This window comes from Prenolepis imparis, unplaced genomic scaffold (assembly GCF_030444845.1).
Source record: "Prenolepis imparis isolate NDT839.2.m4 unplaced genomic scaffold, iyPreImpa1.0 SCAF_6, whole genome shotgun sequence".
NCBI classification, from domain to species: Eukaryota; Metazoa; Arthropoda; class Insecta; order Hymenoptera; family Formicidae; genus Prenolepis; species Prenolepis imparis.
This window is the reverse complement of record NW_028141164.1, coordinates 15,054,601-15,076,303: the sequence shown is the minus strand read 5'-3', so window position 1 is coordinate 15,076,303 and position 21,703 is coordinate 15,054,601. Positions and strand designations below refer to the sequence as shown.

Here is a 21,703-nt window from a genome sequence, read left to right as displayed (position 1 = left end):
AACTATACGTATAAGAGCTGGGACTGCTTACGGGTGGAAGAAAGATGGAGATTGGAAATGCGTGCAAAGAAATTACATCATAATTTAAACTTAAAAACTCTTTTATTCTTTTACATATTTTTTTCTTGCATATTTTTTTCCTACATATTATGAACTAAAAACTAAAGCTGCCAGCTCACAATCGATGAGCTGATGCTTGTTGAAGGCGTCGCTAGCGTGTATTACATTTAATACTTCTTTATTATCCTTTACAGTGGACGCGATATTTGAAAATTGCGTAAACTTGATATCGACTGTATTGGTAATTTTAACTAATCGGTCAAAAGTTATATCGATGCATGGATCGAGATCGAACATACAGTGTAACGTCGATTCGATCATCATCATGCATACATTTGAAGATTCAAGACTTATTAACTTGGCGTCGTTAATCGTACGAACTCGCACTGTTAGTGGTCCAAGGCTTATAAAACTGTAGGCATCTTTAGAGTCGTTTCGAAGCAGATTCTGAATATTGTAACGTTGCTCGTAGAGTCCCTTCCACGCTTCGAGAGATAGTATCAGTTCCTTTCCTCGATGATCTCCTATGGCGATTTCCACGTAACTCGGTGGATCCACTTTGATACCAATTTCGAGGAATTTGAATTCGGTAGCTGTCAATGCGTATCGTCTACCTAGTATACGAACCGCACGAGGCTTTAATGAAAAGCTGTAAAAATGAAATTAGTTTAAAAAAATAATATAATTTGTAAAAAAATATAAAGACATAAAAAATAGAAAAATAGAAAAAGTTAAACTTACTTGTCGCATTTGTTCTCAAACGATGGAGTTTTATCACAATTCGGTATGTAATTATTCACATGTCTGCCGGAGCCGATGTTTCTTTCGGTGGAGTACATTTTTTTCTACATTATTAAAGTGAAACCACCAGTACGAACGGTTAACGCGACACTGATCGTATAAAGAAATTAATCGAGTGCTATACATGACGCTTATTTTTAAAAGTAGTGGGGTAAATGTGGTGGAAGATTAATGCGCTATGAAATTTAGGAGAAGGGGAAACGGCGCTCGGATAAAAAGAATTCTTAGAAACGATTCGTAAGGAAAGGATTGGGGGAAGGTGAATAAGAGATAAAACATATTAATGTTTAAATATTTTATTTTTTCAAATCTTGCAATTCTTTCTGGCGTTGCGACCACCAGTTAAATATTTTGAATACATTTTGTAATGCGCAATTCTTAACATGTTTTCCACATCGCATAGTGTTTAACATCTAGATTATTTAGAGACTCGATATCGTCGTAATCAACATCCAAGGTCTCAATAATGAAACCGTTTCCCGCATCATCCAATATATCGGCTAACCATTCTCGCTTTTCAAGTCCTTTCACATATACAAGAAAGGATTCTTCTTCTTCTTGTTCTTCATGTAGCCCACCAACGATAGCTGTTGTAATCAAACGCTGAGCCATGCTATATGGAACGTTTCCATCTTCCCATTGTAATCCATGATGATTTTGAATCAACCATGAGGCTTGGCGTCTCTCAGATTTTATGAACACACCCCATGGTACAGGACATGCGAAAAAATAATGTGATAAAATAAATCCTCTTCTCAGGATTGCCGCTTCCTTTACAATGAATCGTTTATTGAGATAAATCCCTGTAGATCCACGTTAGTACGGACATGACGAGATCTCTCTCTCTTCGATATATCAGTTAAAAAAGAAGAATGATAACCATCTCATAACACTTTGATTTATATTCTGCTATGCTTCTCCCTTTCTAAATTGTTGGTGCATTTAGGTGATTTTGCGCACAACGTTGGTCAACGGGTTGTACTGGATCATGTATGATGAGACAGTACGCAGAGGTATTCATCGGCACGTTTTCCTTACACTCAAATTCCAATCTCACATCCACGGTTGCGCTCTTGATCGATTCGTTTTGTCGAGAAGAATCGATGATTACGAATGGGCCATTACGTAGAGACGGTGAGACTCGGCTCGAGATACTCGTATCCGTAATAGTTTTTGCAGAAACGCGCGTACGTGTCGTACAGAATCGACCATCTGTTTTTATCGAAGTCCAGATTCATGTCGTCGTACGGATAACATTCCGAGTTCAGATAGAGTTTCACGTTGGTCATCTTGCAATCGTCGAATCGACTCATATCCTCAGACATGACGTTCTTCCGGCCTGTCTGCAGAGCAAAGATAACGTATCATGGTTTCTCCAGCTGAGTCGCGGTTTTAATGTCCCACGAATGCGTGGTTGTACGCTGCAATAGCGGAAACTCGTACAGATCCCACGAGCGAAAACCCATGCTGAGGTAGTGTCCGCTTTCCAGAGCGCGCAGCATAGACAGCTTCTTAATCTCGCTCAACAACACATGTGGCATTCGCCATTGTATCTTGAATATGTTGATCACAGGCTCCAGTGTCGAATCTCCAACCAGACAGTTGTTGTTGTTGCGCGATCGTATTAAGATCAACTATTAAGAGTACCCGCAAAATAAACACAACACGCACATTGACCTACCGTTCTGTCCGACGCGCGACAAGCCGCCCGCAAGCGGGAAGATAAACTTCTCGCAACGCTATATGACAAGAAGCGTTACGTCATACACTACCGCAACCTGCAGCAGTGCACACGTCACGGTCTTCGTATCGTAAAGATACATCGCGTATTACAATTTACTCAATCCGCATGGCTCCGCGATTACATCGAACTCAATAATAAACAAAATTTAGAACACAAGCAAAAAATGATTTTGAGAAAAATTTATACAAATTGATGAACAACGCGGTATTCGGCAAAACTATGGAGAACGTTCGAAATCATGTGGATGTAAAATTATTGATAAAGTGGGATGGACGATACGGTGTGGAGGCGATGATCGCGAAATCAAATTTCCATAGTAGGAGCGTCTTTGCGGAAAACCAAATCGCCGTTGAATTACGTAAACTAGAAGTAAAATTTAACAAACCAATCTATGTTGGTATGTGTATACTCGATATATCGAAAGTGTATCTGTATGAATTTCACCACGAGTACGTGTCACCACTCTATCGTGAAAGATGTCGGATAATGTACACTGACACCGACAGTCTAATATATCACATCGAGTGCGACGATGTGTACGAGAACATGAAACGCGATATCGCTAGATTCGATACGAGCGATTATCCAATTGACAACGCGTACGGTATAGCGCATGCAAACAAAAAGGTGCCAGGCTTGAGGAAAGACGAGAATAACGGCGCGATAATGATCGAATTCGTCGGGCTTAGAGCAAAAATGTACGCGGTGAGGGTGGATGGCAAAAAAGACACTAAAAAAGCAAAAGGTGTCAAAAGTAACGTCGTAGCGCGTAGTATAACATTCGACGATTATACGCGGTGCCTGAATGACGAGATTGAAATAACACGTCAGCAATCATGTATTAGATCGAAATTGCATGAAGTGTATACCGTCCGCGAGACAAAAATTGCTCTAAGTCCGTACGACGATAAGCGGTATATTATACCTGATTCGACTGACACATTGTCATGGGGACATTACCAGATACCCTTATAAAATATAATAATATAATGTGTGTGTGTGTGTGTGTATGTGTGTGTATGTGTGATATAATGTTATGTATTTCATATATTGTAACGATTAAAGGAAAGGATGTATTAATAAAGATTTTGTATTTCATATATTTCATGTATATTTCATATATTTTATACGTTGTACACATTATATTTTTCTCAAAATAAATACAGTCTATATGAATTAAATCACATTGTCTTTATGTATCCAAGAATTGTGTGAATTGTCAAATCCCAGCCATTTCACGTAAACCTCGTCACCCCTCCTGCGCAGTACTTTCTCCACAAGATACACGTCCGAATAATTTGCGCGATGCAACTCATACTCGTAAAACGCTCCAGCGACAGATGTTTTGCGATAGTCCTCGAGTAGATAGCTTACGGGATTAGTACGCTGCACTTCAACAATCTTAAAATCCCCCGTCGTCCAATTTGGCGTGTAACCCTTCTCGAAAAGTTTCTTGTACTTGCTAACGCGTACCGAGTCACATACTTTGAATTTCGCCGGAGCGGCAATCTTTATGTTACTATATACCGTTTTTAAAAGTTTATCAGCGATCGCGGGGGTGACGTCGGCGGGTCGCATGCCAATTGTTCGGTGCTTGCGCGCGTTGTAATCCGATACGAGTCGCGGCAACGCGTCGATCCACTTGTAAGTTCCATTCAGCGTAAACATCTTCCACATGTCGTTCTTCAGCGTACGATTGAATCGCTCGACGACCGATGCCTTCATTACCGAATATGTAGAATAATGATTGATGTCATGTTTCCGTATAAGCCATTGCACGTCAGCGTTGTAAAATTCCTTCCCCATATCAGTTTGCATGTTTTTCGGGCATCTCTTGCTATCTCGAATTATTTCGGCGATAGCGTCAGCCGTCTCGCTTCCGCCTTTACTCTTGAGTGGTACGGCCCACGCGTACTTGCTCAACACATCGATGATGGTGAGTATGTAGTGATAACCTTTGTTGAAACGAGAGTACGGACGCATCTCAACGATGTCGGCTTGCCACAGATCATCATATCCTCGCACTATGACATGTCTTCGGAGAAAAATTTTTCTCGCCGGCGCGTGCAGTTCGTTCACCAACTGCCGTCTCTCCAAACTATATTGTTTCATCGCTTCGTCGGTTTTTCCCGATCGTCGTTTGCTGCTGTTTGTTTTATCGCTCATTTCCGTTCTTGAGCCGTTCGTAGCCGTTCTTGACCCGTTTTTGAGCCGTTCGTAGCCGTTCTTGACCTGTTCTTGCGTTGTTTACTTCCGTTCTTGACCCATTCGAAAATCGTTCTTGATTCGTTCACTGCCTTGTTCACAGTCGTTTCTAACCCGTTCGTAGCCGTTCCTGACCCGTTCGCAACCGTTCCTGACCCGTTCGCAACCATTCCTGACCCGTTCACAGCCGTTCCTGAGTTGATTGTAGCCTTGCATGTAGCCGTTAATGACTTGTTCATAGCCTCGTTCGCAGCCTTGCTTGAGTTGTTGGTAGCCTCGTTCGCAGCTGTTGTTAGACCGTTCACAACCGTTTCTGGACCGTTCACTATCACTGCCACTCATTGTAGTTAGATAGCAATTCGATAATCCTTCGTAGCTGTTCGATAGTTGTTCGTAGCCGTTCGATAACCCTTCGTAGATGTTTGATAACCGTTCGATAGCCGCTCCTAACCCGTTCACTGCTGCTCATTCAGGTTGATAGTCGTTTTTGAGTTAGCGTTAGCCGCGCGTTGAAGTTCGTTTATCGCAGTCTGTACTGCTCGCACGAAGTCAGCTTCTCATCTGATTCTTTCTGTTGATTCATCAATCTTTTAACGCAGGATTCCACATACAGTTTGTTGACAGCATCAGTGTCAGCTTCAGGTTGCGCTACACGACGAATCTTGCGCGATCTTGCATCATAGTCTGTAGCGACACGACACAGAGCGTTTCCGCACACGTAACTTCTCACCAATCTATCCCAATGATCGCTTGTGCCAGTTGCATCATTTCTCCGTTCGAATAATCCAAATTTGTTGATAGGCATTTTTCGATGCGAATGACGCCGATCGACTGATTAGTTTTGCCGAGACCCCGTTTAATTTATAATAATGCCTGCTCCGCGAAGTTTCTCGATGATCGACAGGATCTCGTTGTGAGAGTTGTGGCCAGCTCGGCGAGAAGCATCGAGCAATCGTACCCGATCCACTAGCTCGTTGGGGTCGTCCCAGCGCACGTAATCGATTTTATTGTCGGTTAGCGTCATCGCTTGAGGCATGAATACACCCTTTCCAGATTTTTTCTTTTTAATTGACATCAACGGTGCAATTATTTGTTTGTATTTGTATCCCCTGTTGCTCCGTAATTGACCTTGCGCATCATATTTGCGTTTATGCGCGTTCGTCGCCAATAATATGCTCTTGTATTTTTGCATATCGTCTTCCGTGTAAATAACGTCATCGGGAATCCTCTTGAAGACTAGCTCGTATAATCCAGATGTACAAATGTACTTTACCTTGTCTATAATTATAGAATCATATTTATCCATGTCGAATCGTTTGTTACCGACCAACATTTCATCCTTGTCGAAACGGACCCCGTACACGTAATCGATCTCGTTTTTTTTGTCGCCACCGAGGAGAGCGCCCATGTATTTTTGTCCTAGTGGCCCGAAGTGCTCTCGCAACATTTCTTGACTTTCCGACGTTTGTAACACGTTTCAAACGGATGTTTCGAGTGAATTACTTGTGGTTTCGAAAACATTTTCATTTGCGAGTGATTCGGGTATTGTAAATGGTATGATTCTCATTGTCGCGGACTGGGTGGAGATGGACGGTGTAGAGCTTATCGGTGGTTCATCCAGTAAAAATCCGTCCGATGTACGTGGCGTCGATGAGCGATTTGTGTTTGGTCGTTTTCTCTTTTTCGGTGTCGCATCTTCTTCCTTCTCCTCGTACCGCTTAACAGCGGGTAACGTTTTAATTTTCACGTCAGCTTTACTCTCAGGTTCGTTTTTTACTGCGATCAAGCTCGCGTTGTCGACAATCTTTTGTAGGGGTTCGATAATAGGTTTAAAGTGAGTCTTGACTGCGATATCGTCATCAATCTTACCAGTCTTTAAAGCACGATGTTTCTTACGGATCGATTCGCTCGTTTTCACAATTTCCTTCGCAATCTTTTCACGCTCGCGAATGTTATCGTTATCAGCCATGTCTGCAGAGTGCTCGCATTTCACTCTTCTCGACAGAATATCGGCAGCGACTAATCGTTTTGCAGTATCGCAAACTCGTTAAATCCTTTTCTGTATCGCCCGTTTGTAAGCGAGCTGTCCTTGTCTATCACTAGGAATCCATATTTTTGTTGCCAACAAATACGACATAATTTACTGAAATTTTCGTATGACATGTCGGTATTCACATGATCGTTGTACACGTGTTTCAAGTTGGTACCGTCCTGTTTAAACAAGATCAGTAAGTTCGCGTTGTCGCGTATAAGATGTTTTGGTATTCTCGCGTACGTCTGACAGAGATAAAAGCAATCAACGTTCGAGTGGCCTCCCATTGAAAAATACTCTCTTATCGTATTTTGCTTGTCACACGCCACGTCATCAAAGATGAAAATCGAATTTGGACATGCCTCGCTCGGTGGAATGACGTCACTGTTATTGGAGAATGTAAAGTAGCCGATTTCGTCGATCGACGTCAACAAATTCTCTAGATACCGATATTTCGGCTGTTGCAGTGACTTTGAGTACATGTACACGTTTTCGAAGCAAACACCGTGCGGGCTTTCTATCAAACTAATCAAAACGTTAGTTTTACCGCAATTCGAGGGGCCGCATACGATTGCGCGTATAGTAGTCGGCAACATCGTACCGTGTCTGCGCATCTCCGCGTTGTCTCCCACCGAGCGTAATCTGTCGTCGCAATTCGTCACGCGTATCGTCAAAGGTTGTCGCACGAATCTCATTTTCCCACTCCCCGATTGAATCGAACGCCTGCCTATTTATAGCTGCGCGGAATCACGAATCGCTCAGTAACGAAAAAATGTTTGTTCTGCTAACAAGTGCTCCCGATATTCACGGTTTAAGCGCCGAACAGCTGCAATAAAAACAATCTCTGAGCGTTTCATTCCTGTGGTCCGTGATTTACAGGTGAAACTTTCTTATACCGGCATCAATAAACTAAGAAAATTCATTCGAGTACACAAGGATGAAGTACCAACAGAACTACATAACAACGTCGTTTATAAAATTTCGTGCAAAAACTGTGATGCATCTTATGTGGGACAAACATCGAGACTTCTCAAAACACGAATGGCGGAACATAGAAATCACATCAATAGAAGAACCATACAACGCTCTGTTATTACGGACCACAGGTTAAATAATCATGAATTTGATTGGGATAATATACAGATCTTGGATGAAGAACACATATATAGTAGGCGTTTGGTGTCGGAGATGATCTTTATAAAAAGACAAATGTATGGTTTGAATCTTCAAACTGACACAGAAGGACTACATTATGCGTATCTCACGACGGTGGAGAGTCTATCCAAAATTTGAAATAGCTGCGTTCTCAACCTCGATCTAAAGCTTTAATTACTGCACTCACTGTTCATGTCTGTAATAATTTATTTTGAAATTACCGCGTTCTTTGTGCGTCATTGCTATGTAACATAGCGTTTTACTTTACTTTCTTTTGTTTATCAATGCGCAATGTCAAACTCCTAACGACATTCCATGTGTGTCAGTTGTGCTTTGCCCTTGTGTCTCTCGACTGTGATTTAGTTCTGATAAAGTGAGTCTTTCTTTTTATAATTCTGGTTCACTGCTCATTTATATCAAGTTACATCTTCTACATCCGCGTTGCTTAGGATTGTAAATTCGTCATGGATTTACCTCGCAATCCGAGGATACTCTTCCTTTTTGGCTGGAACCAGAGGGAGGCTTACTGCATGTGTCATTCTTTCTATTCTATCTCATGGTTGAGGGACAAACACTGACACACTATCGGATGAATTAATTTTATTATGTACGTAATCGCTTTATAGTCATCGCTTTACTTATTACTGTTACGCGTATATTTATATTCCATGTCATATATCTTTTTTCTTTTTTGTTTACTGTAACCTTTTATGTTACTAGATGCTGAAGATGGTCCAAATCCATGGACCGAAACGTACAAGTTCTAAATAAATCTACATTAATTAAGATATTTGCGCCTTTCTTACCGCGCTCGGCTCTTAATTTGCCTTCTTTACCTTACATATAGTTTAAAGACGGACATTACATTATTTAACTCATGTCAGTATTCGTTAAACAGTTTTGTCGATATGTCTATGACATTCACGCTGACTGGAAAGAGTAGCGTCCTCGTGGCAAACTATTTTCCCGCCATAGATTTGTATCTCGCTCCATACAAACACGGACGAGGAGTTTCAACGAGAAAAAAGGGGAAAAAAACGTCAAAGAGACGCTAAAAATGCCATAGGGCGTAATACCAACATACAATTGCTACAACTGGCAAAACGTATGCACATTCCGTATTTTAGAGGTTTTCATGCGTGATTCATTACCGATCGGTGGTATATATCGAAACGAGAGCGGCATCGTAAATTTGGATAACGCTAAAGGATCGGGTACTCATTAAGTAGCGTATGCAAAGAGGGAGGATCGCGCTATATATTTTGACAGTTTCGGCAACCTTCGACCGCCGAATGAATTGGTGCGATATTTAAATGTGACAAAGATACAATACAATTACACACCTGTTCAAACTTACTATCAAAGCATCTGTGGACAATTGTGCTTACAGTTTCTCCGAGCGGTCGATGCACGTGAATTTAAAGACTGACATTGCGCTATTTAACTTAGTATTCGTTTAACAGTTTAGTCAACATGTCTATGACATTCACACTGACCGGGAAGAGTAGTGTTCTCGCGGTAAACTACTTTCCCGCCGTAGATTTGAGCGACGATGAATACGAACTCGGTCTAGCGGATTTTGAGACTTATCACACGATATCGAACGTGAATTCCTCGAATAATAAATTTTACTTTGGCAAAGATGACGCGGAAATTACGATTCCCGAGGGATCGTACGAGCTGCAAGCGATACATGAGTTTTTGAAACATACAATTTCACGAAAATGTCCGCGACACGCTGTTCGTGATGACGATAAAAAACACATTGGCAATGGTGCCTTTGAAGATGAAGAATATCCGATAGTGCTCCGCGCTAATTACAATACGATGAGGAGCGAGATCAAATGCGCCTACAGAATGAATTTTGGCAAGCCTAATAACATTGGATCGCTGCTGGGATTCTCGAACCGTATACTGCATTCGCGAAAATGGTACCAGTCGGACATGCCGATTAATATTATCAACGTGAACATTATCCGCGTAGAATGTAATGTGACCGCGGGCGCGTACAGCAATGGCAAACTCGTTCATACGATACATGAATTTTTACCGAGGTACCACCAGGATATAAGATATCGGAAACACCGGCGCACATCATTTACTTGTCGATCATTGCGCGGAGCATTACGGATTTAACGTTACGCGTTGTCGACCAGGACAGACAATTGCTCGATTTTCGAGGAGAAGAGATCACCATTAGATTGCACGTACGACGGCGACAGCGATAACCTACGTGTGCTGCGTATGAGATGCTCGTGTTGAACGGATCAAAAGACGCGAGAGATAACACAATCTTTACGAGGCCAGCGACAACAACAACAACAACGTCAACATTCGCTAATATCCAATCATCAGGTTGCGCCAAGAAAGAGAAACTCAACACATCAAACGTTGCGTTTTTACAATCTTTGGAATTCGCGGTGCGAAATATCTGAACAATTACCGATTAACACTAATAAAAAGTTAGCCATTCATGAGTTTATAAAAGACATCGAAAGTAACTCTGCCAATAACAAAATTGTAACGATACGTAACACAGCAATCCCTCAATTTTCGCATTTTTTACATAACAAGTCCAAAAGAACCCAGACGCAGTTAAAATTAGATAATATGATAAAGGCAACAATCAATTTCAGTAAACGCCATCCTGACATCCTTTCACAAGAGCGGATAAAGATCACGGTGGCTTTAAATAAAGATTATTATATTAATAAGGTCGAAAACCTATGTAATGACAAAAACACCTATATATTAAAAAAGAATCCGGCGGGCAAAATTGAAAGGGATCTAAATAATATTCTGAAAAAATGGCACAAAAATGATTTCATCACGAAAAAGGATTATTATTATTTACATTCCAGTGACTCCCTCTTCCCTAAAGCCTACGGCTTACCTAAAATTCATAAGGAGGGGATCCCTTTTCGAATCATAGTATCATCAGTTAATACGGCTTTCCATCATTTAGGATTGTTTTTACACAAAATCTTAACAAAAACATTCCTAAGGCCAGGGGGCACGTAAATAATAGTTTTGAGTTGAGCAGCACTTTGTCTGGTAAAACCATAGAGAGCACAGACACATTAGCCTCATTGGACGTAGTGTCTTTATTTACTAATGTCCCAATAGATCTTGCATTGGACAGCATAATTAATAGATGGTGTCTCATAGAATCACAAACAAAAATTCCGAAAAACGAATTTCTACAAGCGGTCAAATTTGTATTAACATCCACAATATTTAGTTTCAATAACACAATCTACAAACAAATTCATGGAGCCCCGATGAGATCTCCCCTATCACCGATAATAGCTGATTTGGTAATGTAAGATTTGGAGACATCGGTTTTTGGCGCATTGGGAATAAATCCGTCATTCTATTTCCGGTATGTGGATGATATTTTATTAGCCACATCGGAAGAGAATGTCACGCGGATAACAAACGAATTTAACAAATACCACGATAGATTGAAGTTCACGATAGAGCGAGAGGACAACCGTTGCATAAGTTTCCTAGACATTACAATTAAAATAATAGATGACATGATTTACATTGATTGGTTTCATAAAAAAATATTTTCGGGTAGACTTTTATCATTTTTTTTCAATCACCCTATGTGTCACAAAGTAGGGGTTATTTACAACTTAATAGATAGAGCGATAAAATTATCACATCCGTTATTTCACGAGAAAAATATCGAATTGGTTATAAACATTTTATTGATTAATGGTTTCCCTCTCAACCTTATCTTTAAAGAAATAAACCGCAGAATAAAGAATTTGATTGTTAACAAATTAAATGTATCAGAAATTTGTGAGGCTAACGCCACAATAGATAATAAGGATACGAACAAATACTTTGTCATTCCATATATTGAAACAATCTCGGAATTGGTTTCCTCGGCGATTAAAAAATCTAATGTAACTGTAGGATATCGTGTGATAAAGAAATTAAACAGATTTGTTAAAGCACAAAAGGACAAAAACGAGGCCTCATAATTCCGGGGTTGTATACAAAATAAATTGTAAGGATTGCGATGCAGTATACGTAGGACAAATAAAAATACAATTGAATACGAGAGTTAAAGAACACACCAATAATATAAAACTAGACTCAACGAGACACTCAGTGTGATCACAGAATATATTAAATCATCAACATACAATTGATTAGAAAAAGGCTGAAATCTTGGACTATGAAATTAATTACCAAAAAAGACTTATATCAGAAATGATACATATCAAAGAGGAGAAAAATAGTATTAATTTAAACAAGGACACTGAGTGTCCTTGTTTAAATTAATACTATTTTTCTCCTCTTTGATAGCAATTATTTTGATATTCTTGACGAATTGTCGGAAGTATAGATTTCTAAAAAAAAACATTGAGTATTTAACCTTGTTTTATATTATTGACTTTGTTTACATATTAAAAATAAAATCAGTTATATTATGAACCTGACAAAAAACATGATATGACTTCACGTACACGCTAAAATTAATATCAGTTACAATGACAACGCGACACAACACACTTGACAACCAGGAAAAGATCCGATCCTGTTTCCCACACGTAAGTGACTGAGATGACAAACATTTATTACTAAGGGTGTTAAGTCTTGTATTTTTTAACCTCCACAGAACAAGGGCCAACGATTTGATGCAATGTTTTTGACTAAATCCTAAATAATAAAATTCGACAACACTCTGAATGTTTGACGAATGAAAATATGACCATCACTTTTTCGCTTTCCAGCGAAAAACGCGGTCTTGCCATGAGCATATGAAGTAAAGTTGCTGGATTAATTAATTGCTCTTTTTGCGTTGGAACCGACGGGTTCATAATAAATACAACATAAGTATATAGGAGTTATGTTCGCCAATGTTGTATTATTAGGGTGTAAATGACAGTGCGTTTTGTCAGAATGTTAATAGCACTAGTATATGTTTTAATACATTTCAATATTGTTTCATTATAGATATAGAATTTCGCGGGTATTGAGAAAGACTGTTGTACAGTCGAAACGTCTACGTTTAATCGTTTAATTTGCGATCGTATAAAATAAAAACAATTTAACAACCATAAAACAATTATGCTCGTTTTAGTTGGCCTTACTTACGCATAGTCACCTTGGTGATTATTTATTATTATACACGAGCCTATTTATTTGTCTCATATTGTTATCTGAACAATGACCGACATCCTCAACATCGGGAAGAGCCAATCTTCGACGATCGCATCGTCAAAATCGAGACTCACACGTACAATCCGTTCGCCAACACCACGTTCGGATACAGTGATGAGATAAGAATACCCATGCAACAACAGGATCTGTATATGTTGCCTTTTGACAGTTTTCTATACATCGAAGGAGAATAAAAGATAAATAGACCAGCTGAAGGATCTAATGTGATATTGGGAAATAATTGCGTCGCATTCATGTTTGATGAGATTCGATACGAACTCGATGGCGTGGAGATTGATCGCAACAGAAACGTGAGAATAACAACTGCGCTAAAAAATTATGTAACGATATCATCCGATAGAAGCATGATTATGAGAAACGCCGGCTGGAGTGATCCGACTACTGTGAATGGAAACTTCAATTTTTGCCGCTCTACATGCTATTGAGATTTTGCGAGGATTACAGACGAGTGATGATTAACGCTATGACCGTCTTTGTAAATACGGTACTATTGACAGTCTTTGTAAATAAAATGTATTTTTCTTTTGTTATTGGAAGCGCATCTACGCGATATGATAAAATGTGCGTCGTAACCGGATAGATTGTGGAAAACTACAGGAATGACATAAGAGTCTTTGTAATTTAGATTGCAGTTTGAGTGTGCGGGACCCCTGTATCGCCCAGTTAGATGACAATGATCGCGTACTCGATTATCGTCCGGCGCAAACGGTTTTTCGCAAATGTGACATTGCGTGGCGCTATGAAAATTTTCCCATTCATCTTGCGTTAATTTTGTCATGGGGACATTATCAGACAAAATACCCTTTACGCGATGCGCTAATTCCTCGAGTTTGTTGGTGAACCACGCGACACAATCGGCGCCGCGATAAGATCGGTATGTGGATAATGTTTCATCGTACGAGCATTGCACGTAGTACCCGACGCTAAATACCTCGTGATGTTGATAATATGACGTGTGTTTTGGTTGTGTTTTCTTCAGCACACACTCCAAGTCGGCGTACACTACAAACGGAAGTCGCTCCTTTCTGTTGTAGTTGTTGAAGCCGAGCCACTTGTCTTTATCGCTTGGTAATCTGATTGCGCAGTCGTTCATTTCTCGACAGTCCACAATGTGAGCCTCCAACTTTTCGCTCAAATTAAAGTAGTGCAAGCATCTGTGAAAGAAAAAATTTACAATTTTATTTACAATTTTATTTACAATTATTTTATATAATTTACAATAAATATACATACCAATCGCAGATATATTTCTTGTGACCATGTTTGCTCAGTTGCGAGCTTACGAGGCGAGACAGATTTTTTATATACGCGAAATGCCCAACGTTGTCGTCCTCCTCCTCCACGTACAGCAAATTCACATGTTTTTCTCTTTTCTGATCGGCGAGTTGTATCGGAAGAATTGATAGTTCCTTCTTCCTCTCGATACCGTAGACGTTGATTGAGATATTGTTTATATGTTCAAACTTTTTTATTTGATTCAACGTCATCGAAAACTCAATGATTTGTAAATTTAGCACCATCGTATAGTGCGGATATGAAAATTCTCGTTCCACATTTCTTTCTGCGGGGTACAGAGCGGCCACCACTGACCACGCGAAACATGCATTGTCTTTAGATTGCACGTTCACCACTGCTCTCTTCGTCATAATTTATCGCGGTAATTTAATATGGCATCCCGCGCGCATAAGATTGCACTTGTTGATGTTGACCGTAAGATCGAAGACAATGCCCATCCGCTATCACGTTCCTGAAACTCTTCGAGAGACGTCAATGTGGTTTCGATGACGTGCCGCTCATACCACTCGCGTAAATCGGATGTACTAAAGAGTTCATAATTTTTCGTGTTAATACTTTTGTTGGCGCGCTTATCAGGTGTCACAAACTCACTGTTGAACACAGTATTTACTTTTACACAGTTGTGTATTTTTATAACGTCTTGCACTTGCTCAAGTACTACACTATTAGCATCTTCGAAAAATTGTCGCGGTTCGATGTAATTACTGTTTATTACAGCACCAGTCAGTATACGATTTTCGAACGCGGTATCGATCTTTCGCCAAACGAGTCTTTCCGCGTTATTTTCACCACTGTAATTACCACCACTGGATATAAATTGTCTCCTCAATCGAGTTTTTGCACCCTCGAGTCGCGCGATTCTAGCAACCAAAGATTGTCTATATACAATCGAGAGTCGCGGACGCTTGACGGCTGTTTTCTTCGAGCAGTTTGATAAATTCCTCGCAGCGCAGCGCCCATTCAAAATACTCGCCCAAGGTGGCGACTTGATGGGACCGCTCCAACAGGTCGCGTTCAGTCTGCTCAATGTTTTCCATTTTTTTTTTCACACTTTTTAAATCACGTTGCAGTCTTCTACGGAGCACTTGCAACAAGTAATCGCTTTTCGACCGACCTATCTGTGCGCTTTCAAATCACGTACTATGGTTTGACGCGACAGCAGTCCTCATTATATTTCATCTAATCCTTTCTTCCTCTCTTCATGTTTAACGTATGATCAATTGTTTAATTACATCTTGGAAAGGTGATCTTCCCTTTTATCGCGTTTGATACAAAGCGGCCGGACATCGGCGCTCATTTTTGTTTATAAAAATTCAAGCGGCCGGACATCGGCGCTTCCTAAACAATGAGAAAATCCCGCTTAGGGGAAGGGGGAAGGTATCGCAAAGGCTGCCGAATATCGGCGCATAATGCAATACGGTCTTTTTATCGCGGAAACACGTGTCCTGACGTGTTCGTTGCGATAAGCGCGGCACCCAAGATCCCCATCCCCTCAGATAAAATCATAATATCTGTTTATGAGCTGCCGGACATCGGCGCGTAATACAATACGCTGTTTTGTTTATACCGCGCGAAAAACAAAACGCGATAAGCGTCTCCCACACAGCGATAAGCGCCCGCCCCGCGTGAAGTCATCCCCCTCGCCAACGAGATCCCCCCTGCCCCGCGTGACGTCAGACCCCCACGCCCCGGAGAACCCCCCGCCCCGCACCCCCCTCGGAGGACCTGAGTTAGAACCGGCTTTATATCACTACTCCTATTATTAAATATTATTACATATTATTATATATATATATATATATATATACTTATTAGCTTTTCGGCCCGCGCGAAGCGCTTCGCGAGGGCCGAAAAGCCTGTATATAATCTTCTTTTTTTATTTATATCTCTTATTCTTTTTTTCTTTTGATTTTTTAAATCATTTTTCATCATCTTTCACCGATTTACTTCCACATTTATGAACAGATTTTCGTAAAACCGGTACAAAATTTTCCTAATTTTTCGGAGAATGTTCTTACGTAGTTTTTTTTTATCTTAATAAGCACCCAATTCTGTCTGTTTAGAATTAAATTAAAAAAAAAATAAGAAAAGAAACGAAAACAAAACCACATAACATTCATCCCCGTAACATTAGAAACAATTTGGTACCGATTTCACAAAAATCGGCCAATAAATGTAAGAGTAGTTCGCGATCAAACAGAGAAAATTTGGTGTTCTGTCTGTTTGACCGTGAACTACTTCTACATTTGTGGATGGATTTTTATGAAGCAGGTACCAAAATGTTTCTAATGTTACGGGGATGGATGTTATGTGGTTTTGTTTTTGTTTCTTTTCATATTTCTTTTTTAATTTAATTCCAAACAGACAGAATTGGATGCTTATTGACATTTGTTGTATGTTAGCACGATTAAGAAAGTAGATCAGATAATGATTGAGAGAACACTGAAGTAACAGAGTTTTATTCGGAGTAAATGACTTGCTATAATGAACAAATTGGATTGAAATTACAGCGATTAATTACGAGAGAACAGCGAGAGCGAAAGGCGATCGATGTATTCAGTGACAAGCGAACGTTGACTCTGACTCCCTTTTTTCGGGAAAATATATAGGTGAAGGTCTCACTTGTTATGATCGTCGACCAGCTTATTTGACAGCAGCGTGTTGCGGCGAGGCGCGCGGTGAGGCGCGAGAGTGTCGCGGCGAGACGCTCGAGACGCTGAAAATGCGTAAATACGTCTCGGCAGTACATCGATCAGCTACGATACGAAAATAGACATATAGACGCGATATATAATTAAATTGCAATGAAAGTATCTTAACATTACCGCTCACCTCAGGGGCGTGACGGACGCCGCTGAAAGAGATAACAATTGAACATATGATACCTGAATGGAACCTCGAGAATGAATGTGAATGAGCGTAACAAGAAGGCGAAATACATTTGATATACGAAAACTTAATAGATAATGATGCGAGTTACAATTGATTTAAAGGCGGTTTTTACAAACAAATCGTTATGTCGATGTGATGCACAATTCACGTTTCGATCGGCAGCGGACACAATTTGACGATAGGCCTTTTAAATTCCGACGTCGCAGTGCGTACAGTCACGACATGTGTTCGACCGTCAGATCCCGGACGAATTGCGGTTATTTGCGCGAGCGGCTACTTGGAAGGCGGATATCGTTCATCAAGAATTAGCACAAGAGAGCCGATCGAGATTGCATTTGACGATTGCTGCCACTTATTTCTGGTCTGCAGACGCTGGAGGTATTCGGTTGACCAGCGATGCCAGAATCGTTCTACCGTGTGGCGAAGAAGTTGCCACCGTGACAACCGCGAGATCGGCGTTTCGGCTAACGACGGCTCAGGAAGTACAATAAGAGATTCGCCGACTAGAAAGTGCGCAGGTGTTAGCGCGGTGACATCGGCGGGATCGTCCAAGAGCGCGGAGATTGGTCGCGAATTTAGAACGGCCTCGATTTGATAAGAAGCGTATTGAACTCCTCATACGTTAGGACGGATTTGCCAAGAACACGTCGAAGGTGAAACTTTGACGATTTCACCGCAGCTTCCCATTTTCCACCGAAGTGTGGAGCGGAAGGAGGATTGAACTGCCATTTCGTCCCGTCGGCAGCGAGAAGGTGCGAAAGTTCGGCGACTTCTTTCGACGCAGAATCAAAGAGGCGACGGAGTTCCGCGTCGGCGCCGACAAGGTTGGTGCCGCAATCGCTCGTTAGCGAATTGCATCAACCGCGTCTACTGATAAAGCGGCAATACGCGGCGATGAAGCCTTGAGTCCGTGGCAAGCTCGAGGTGGACCGCTGATGTGTTGAAACAGACGACGACCACTAGATAGCCCTTATAAGTGCGAGCAGCGCGTCCAGGTGCGAATGTTGAATGGGCCTGCATAGTCCACACCTGAGTTGAAGAATGGGCGCGTTGGTGTGACGCGGGACTTCGATAGAGAACCCATCATTTCGTTGGCGGTGACAGCGCGATGTCGAATGCATTTGACGCATCGACGAACGAAGGCGTCTGTTGGTGAATATCTGAAATGACAAGGCGTGAGAACGAAGAGTCGTGGGGCAATATTGCTGGATGTTTACTGTCTGCGTCAAGTAATAAGTTTTTCAGGCGGCCGCCGTCCCGAAGAATACCGTCGGAGTCCACGAAAGGCGAGAGCTTAAAAAGTGGATGAGAGCGAGGAAGAGCCGCTCGTCGATAGCAGATGTCCAGTTCGTAGGAGAAGTAATTTTGCTGCGTCTCTTTAAGCCAGAATAAGCGAGCTCGTTGAATCTCTTCGGCTGTTAGTCCCAAGGAGTCCGAACACTTGAGTCCTCGAAATCGAGATGTGGCACGCATGATCCAAGCCGTGATCCAAAGAAGCCGAGAAAGCTGCGAAAAGCGATCTATTAGTTCCCATGAGTCAGGTGGTTTTCGTGCCATAGAAACTAGTGCAAGCTTCTGCTGACGCTCTTCGAGATCGATTGCGTGGTCGATCGGAGGAACTCCTGAAGGCCATCCAACAGAAGGGCCTTAAAGCCATCCTGGTCCTTGCCACCAAAGGTGATGATGATGGAGTTGATGCGGAGAGAGGCCACGCGACAGGCAGTCAGCCGGATTCTCCACTTCAGCAACGTGACGCCAGTGTGCATTGGGAACCAGCTCTTGAATAACGGCTACTCGGTTTGAGACGAATTCCTTCCATCGTGAAGGATGCCCTCTGATCCAAGTGAGGCTGACGCTGGAGTCCACAGGCAGGCCGGAACATGATGAAAATCGAGCAGACTTCGAACTCGGCAGGTTAGGCGAGCTAACAAGACAGCAGCGAGCTCCAAACGAGGAATTGTCTGTCGCTTAACAGGAGCGACCTTGCTTTTCGATACGAGAAGAGAGACCTTGGCGTCGGCGTAATCGTTTAGAATCCTGATGTAGATTACTGCTCCGAAGGCGTCTTGAGAAGCATCCGAGAATCCGTGAATTTCGACGCCTCGAGCAGATGACAAAGTGCCGATCTAACGAGGAATTGCAATTTGTGGCACGTCCTTGAGACTTGATTCGAAGTTGACCCAATCGTTGGCGAGAGTTGGAGGCAGTGGCTCATCCCAGTCAAGTCGAGATCTCCAGAGTCGTTGAACGAAGACCTTGCCGATTATGGTGACTGGAGAGAGCCATCCGAGCGGGTCAAAGATCTGAGCGATTCGAGACAACGCTGATCGCTTCGTAAACGTGGGAGAATGGTCGAATCGACTGATTCGAAAATGAAAGGTGTCGGTCATCGGATGCCACGTGAGACCGAGAGTTCGAGCTTCGCTTGAAAGATCTCGAGAAGATAATTGCTCGTGCAATGTGAGGACGCTGTCTTCGTTCGATGCCCACTTTTGAAGCCGGAAGCCGCCCGCCATGAGAAGCTGATTTAATTGAGCTGCTTTGCTTCGAGCATCCTGTGGTGTGTCAGCGCCGGAAAGAATATCGTCGACGTAAGTTTCCTTCCGTAAAATAATTTCAGCTTGCGGGAATCGATGTTCTTCGTCGGAAGCGAGCTGTTTGATGACGCGAAGCGCAAGATACGGAGCACATGTGAGGCCGTAAGTCACCGTACAGAGTTGAAAGTCTTGCGGAGTGTCAAAGTTCGTTAAATTCAAAGTTTTTGTATTCGGTTTATTCTATAAGAATCGTATATGTTTTGTTATCTCTTATTTGCTTCTGTTAATATAAGAAGAGACTCTAAACACTCGACTATAGAAAGCTATATTCGTATTTGTTCTTCTTTTTCTGTTCTGTTTTATAAAGCGTCACCGTTCGACCGATACACTCGAAAACAGGAGGCTCGCGCAAACTCGAGTCATCTTCTTCTCGATTCTCAGAACGTTCGAGATCTTTTCGAGAATAATATAAAAAATCAGACTCGGAAGCGCGATGCTCTCTCTTGTTTCCCGTATTAAACGAAGAACAAAATCACGAAAATCTGTGGAGCTAAAGAAAGTCAGTTTATTGTAATACGCGAACTTGTGCGTCGATTGATTTCGATTAAACCGCTATATCGCGATTACATGTCAAAGCGCATAGCACGCTTGTCGGACTCGATCAAATAAAGTTGTTTTATCTAAAGTGCAACCAAGACTCGAAACCAATACAGCATTTTCTCTGTTTCGATATCTCACGCTCTCTCTCCTTTAATTCATCTCTCTCTTTTCTCGCCTTCAATCAGCTGACGCTCCACAACACTACACTCGCTATCCTCCCCCCCCCTCTCTCTCTCTCTCTCTCGATCTACCCGACCCTGTAGGCTCTCCCGCTCTCGACACCTCTCGCTCTCTCTGAGCGATATCAGCGACTCTCATTCGCACGTGGCTATTACTAACACGAACGCGAACACGGAGATTCTGCTTCATCCCAGAGAATGCGCTGATAATCTCGATCGTCAGGATGTATCACAATCTGCCGATACATCTTCTCAATGTCAGCAGCGAAGACGAACGCGTGAGTTCGTCAACGAAGAAGAACGGCATCAAGATCCTGCTGCAACTTGGGTCCTACATGAAAACATTCGTTGAGTGAGACTCCGGTTGATGTACGAGATGAGCCATTGAACACGACTCTTAGCTTTGTCGTGGAGCTTGATTCACGAAGAACGCCATGATGCTGAGGATAAACTAGAATCATATGATCTTGAGGAGTCGATATTCGCTGCATATGTCCTAAACCTTCGTACTCCTTCATAAAATTGACATAAAGCTTGCCGAAAGCTGAATCGCGTTGGATGCGATGACGTACCCTTTCAAGCAGATGAACAGCTGATGATCGAGATTCTTCCAAGGATCTTTTGGTTGATGGAAAAGGCAGGTGAACGATGTATCGCCCAGTTAGGTCTCGAGAATGTGTTTCGAGAAAATGCTGTTCGCACTCAAGCTTGTCTGGATTGAGACGACTAGATGGTGAGGAGGCGACTTCCTCTTGAGTCCAGAATCGTTGCAGTTCTTCATGGAGATCGATATCCTTGGACGAGTGGATGGAGAACGAGGTCGCGTGTGGAGTTCCCGAAGAGGAGGTTGCAGATCCAGAGACAATCCATCCGAAAGTTGTTTTCTGGGCGACAGGAGAGTTCGCAGGTCTTCGTTTGATAAAGCCGCACAGAAGAACGCCATAAACATCTGCGTCCAAAATGAGATCGATTGCACCGAGGACTGCGAATTTTGGATCAG

General features: G+C 41.9%; 1 protein-coding gene and 1 long non-coding RNA gene across 2 annotated transcripts; both read left to right on the top strand.

Moving 5' to 3' along the window:
- Window positions 1-3,004: 3,004 nt before the first annotated feature.
- LOC145937479 (uncharacterized) lies at window positions 3,005-3,580 on the top strand. Its single transcript, XM_083040498.1, has one exon. It carries the CDS (start codon window positions 3,005-3,007, stop codon window positions 3,578-3,580), a length of 576 nt encoding a protein of 191 aa, XP_082896624.1.
- Window positions 3,581-8,506: 4,926 nt separating this feature from the next.
- LOC145937144 (uncharacterized) lies at window positions 8,507-8,783 on the top strand. Its single transcript, XR_014425503.1, has 2 exons — window positions 8,507-8,604; window positions 8,718-8,783. It is a non-coding gene; the product is annotated as an uncharacterized LOC145937144 (long non-coding RNA).
- Window positions 8,784-21,703: the final 12,920 nt, after the last annotated feature.

Coding starts and splice junctions, on each gene's coding strand:
- LOC145937479 (XM_083040498.1), top strand. CDS start 3,005: ATGTGTATACTCGATATATCGAAAGTGTATCTGTATGAATTTCACCAC.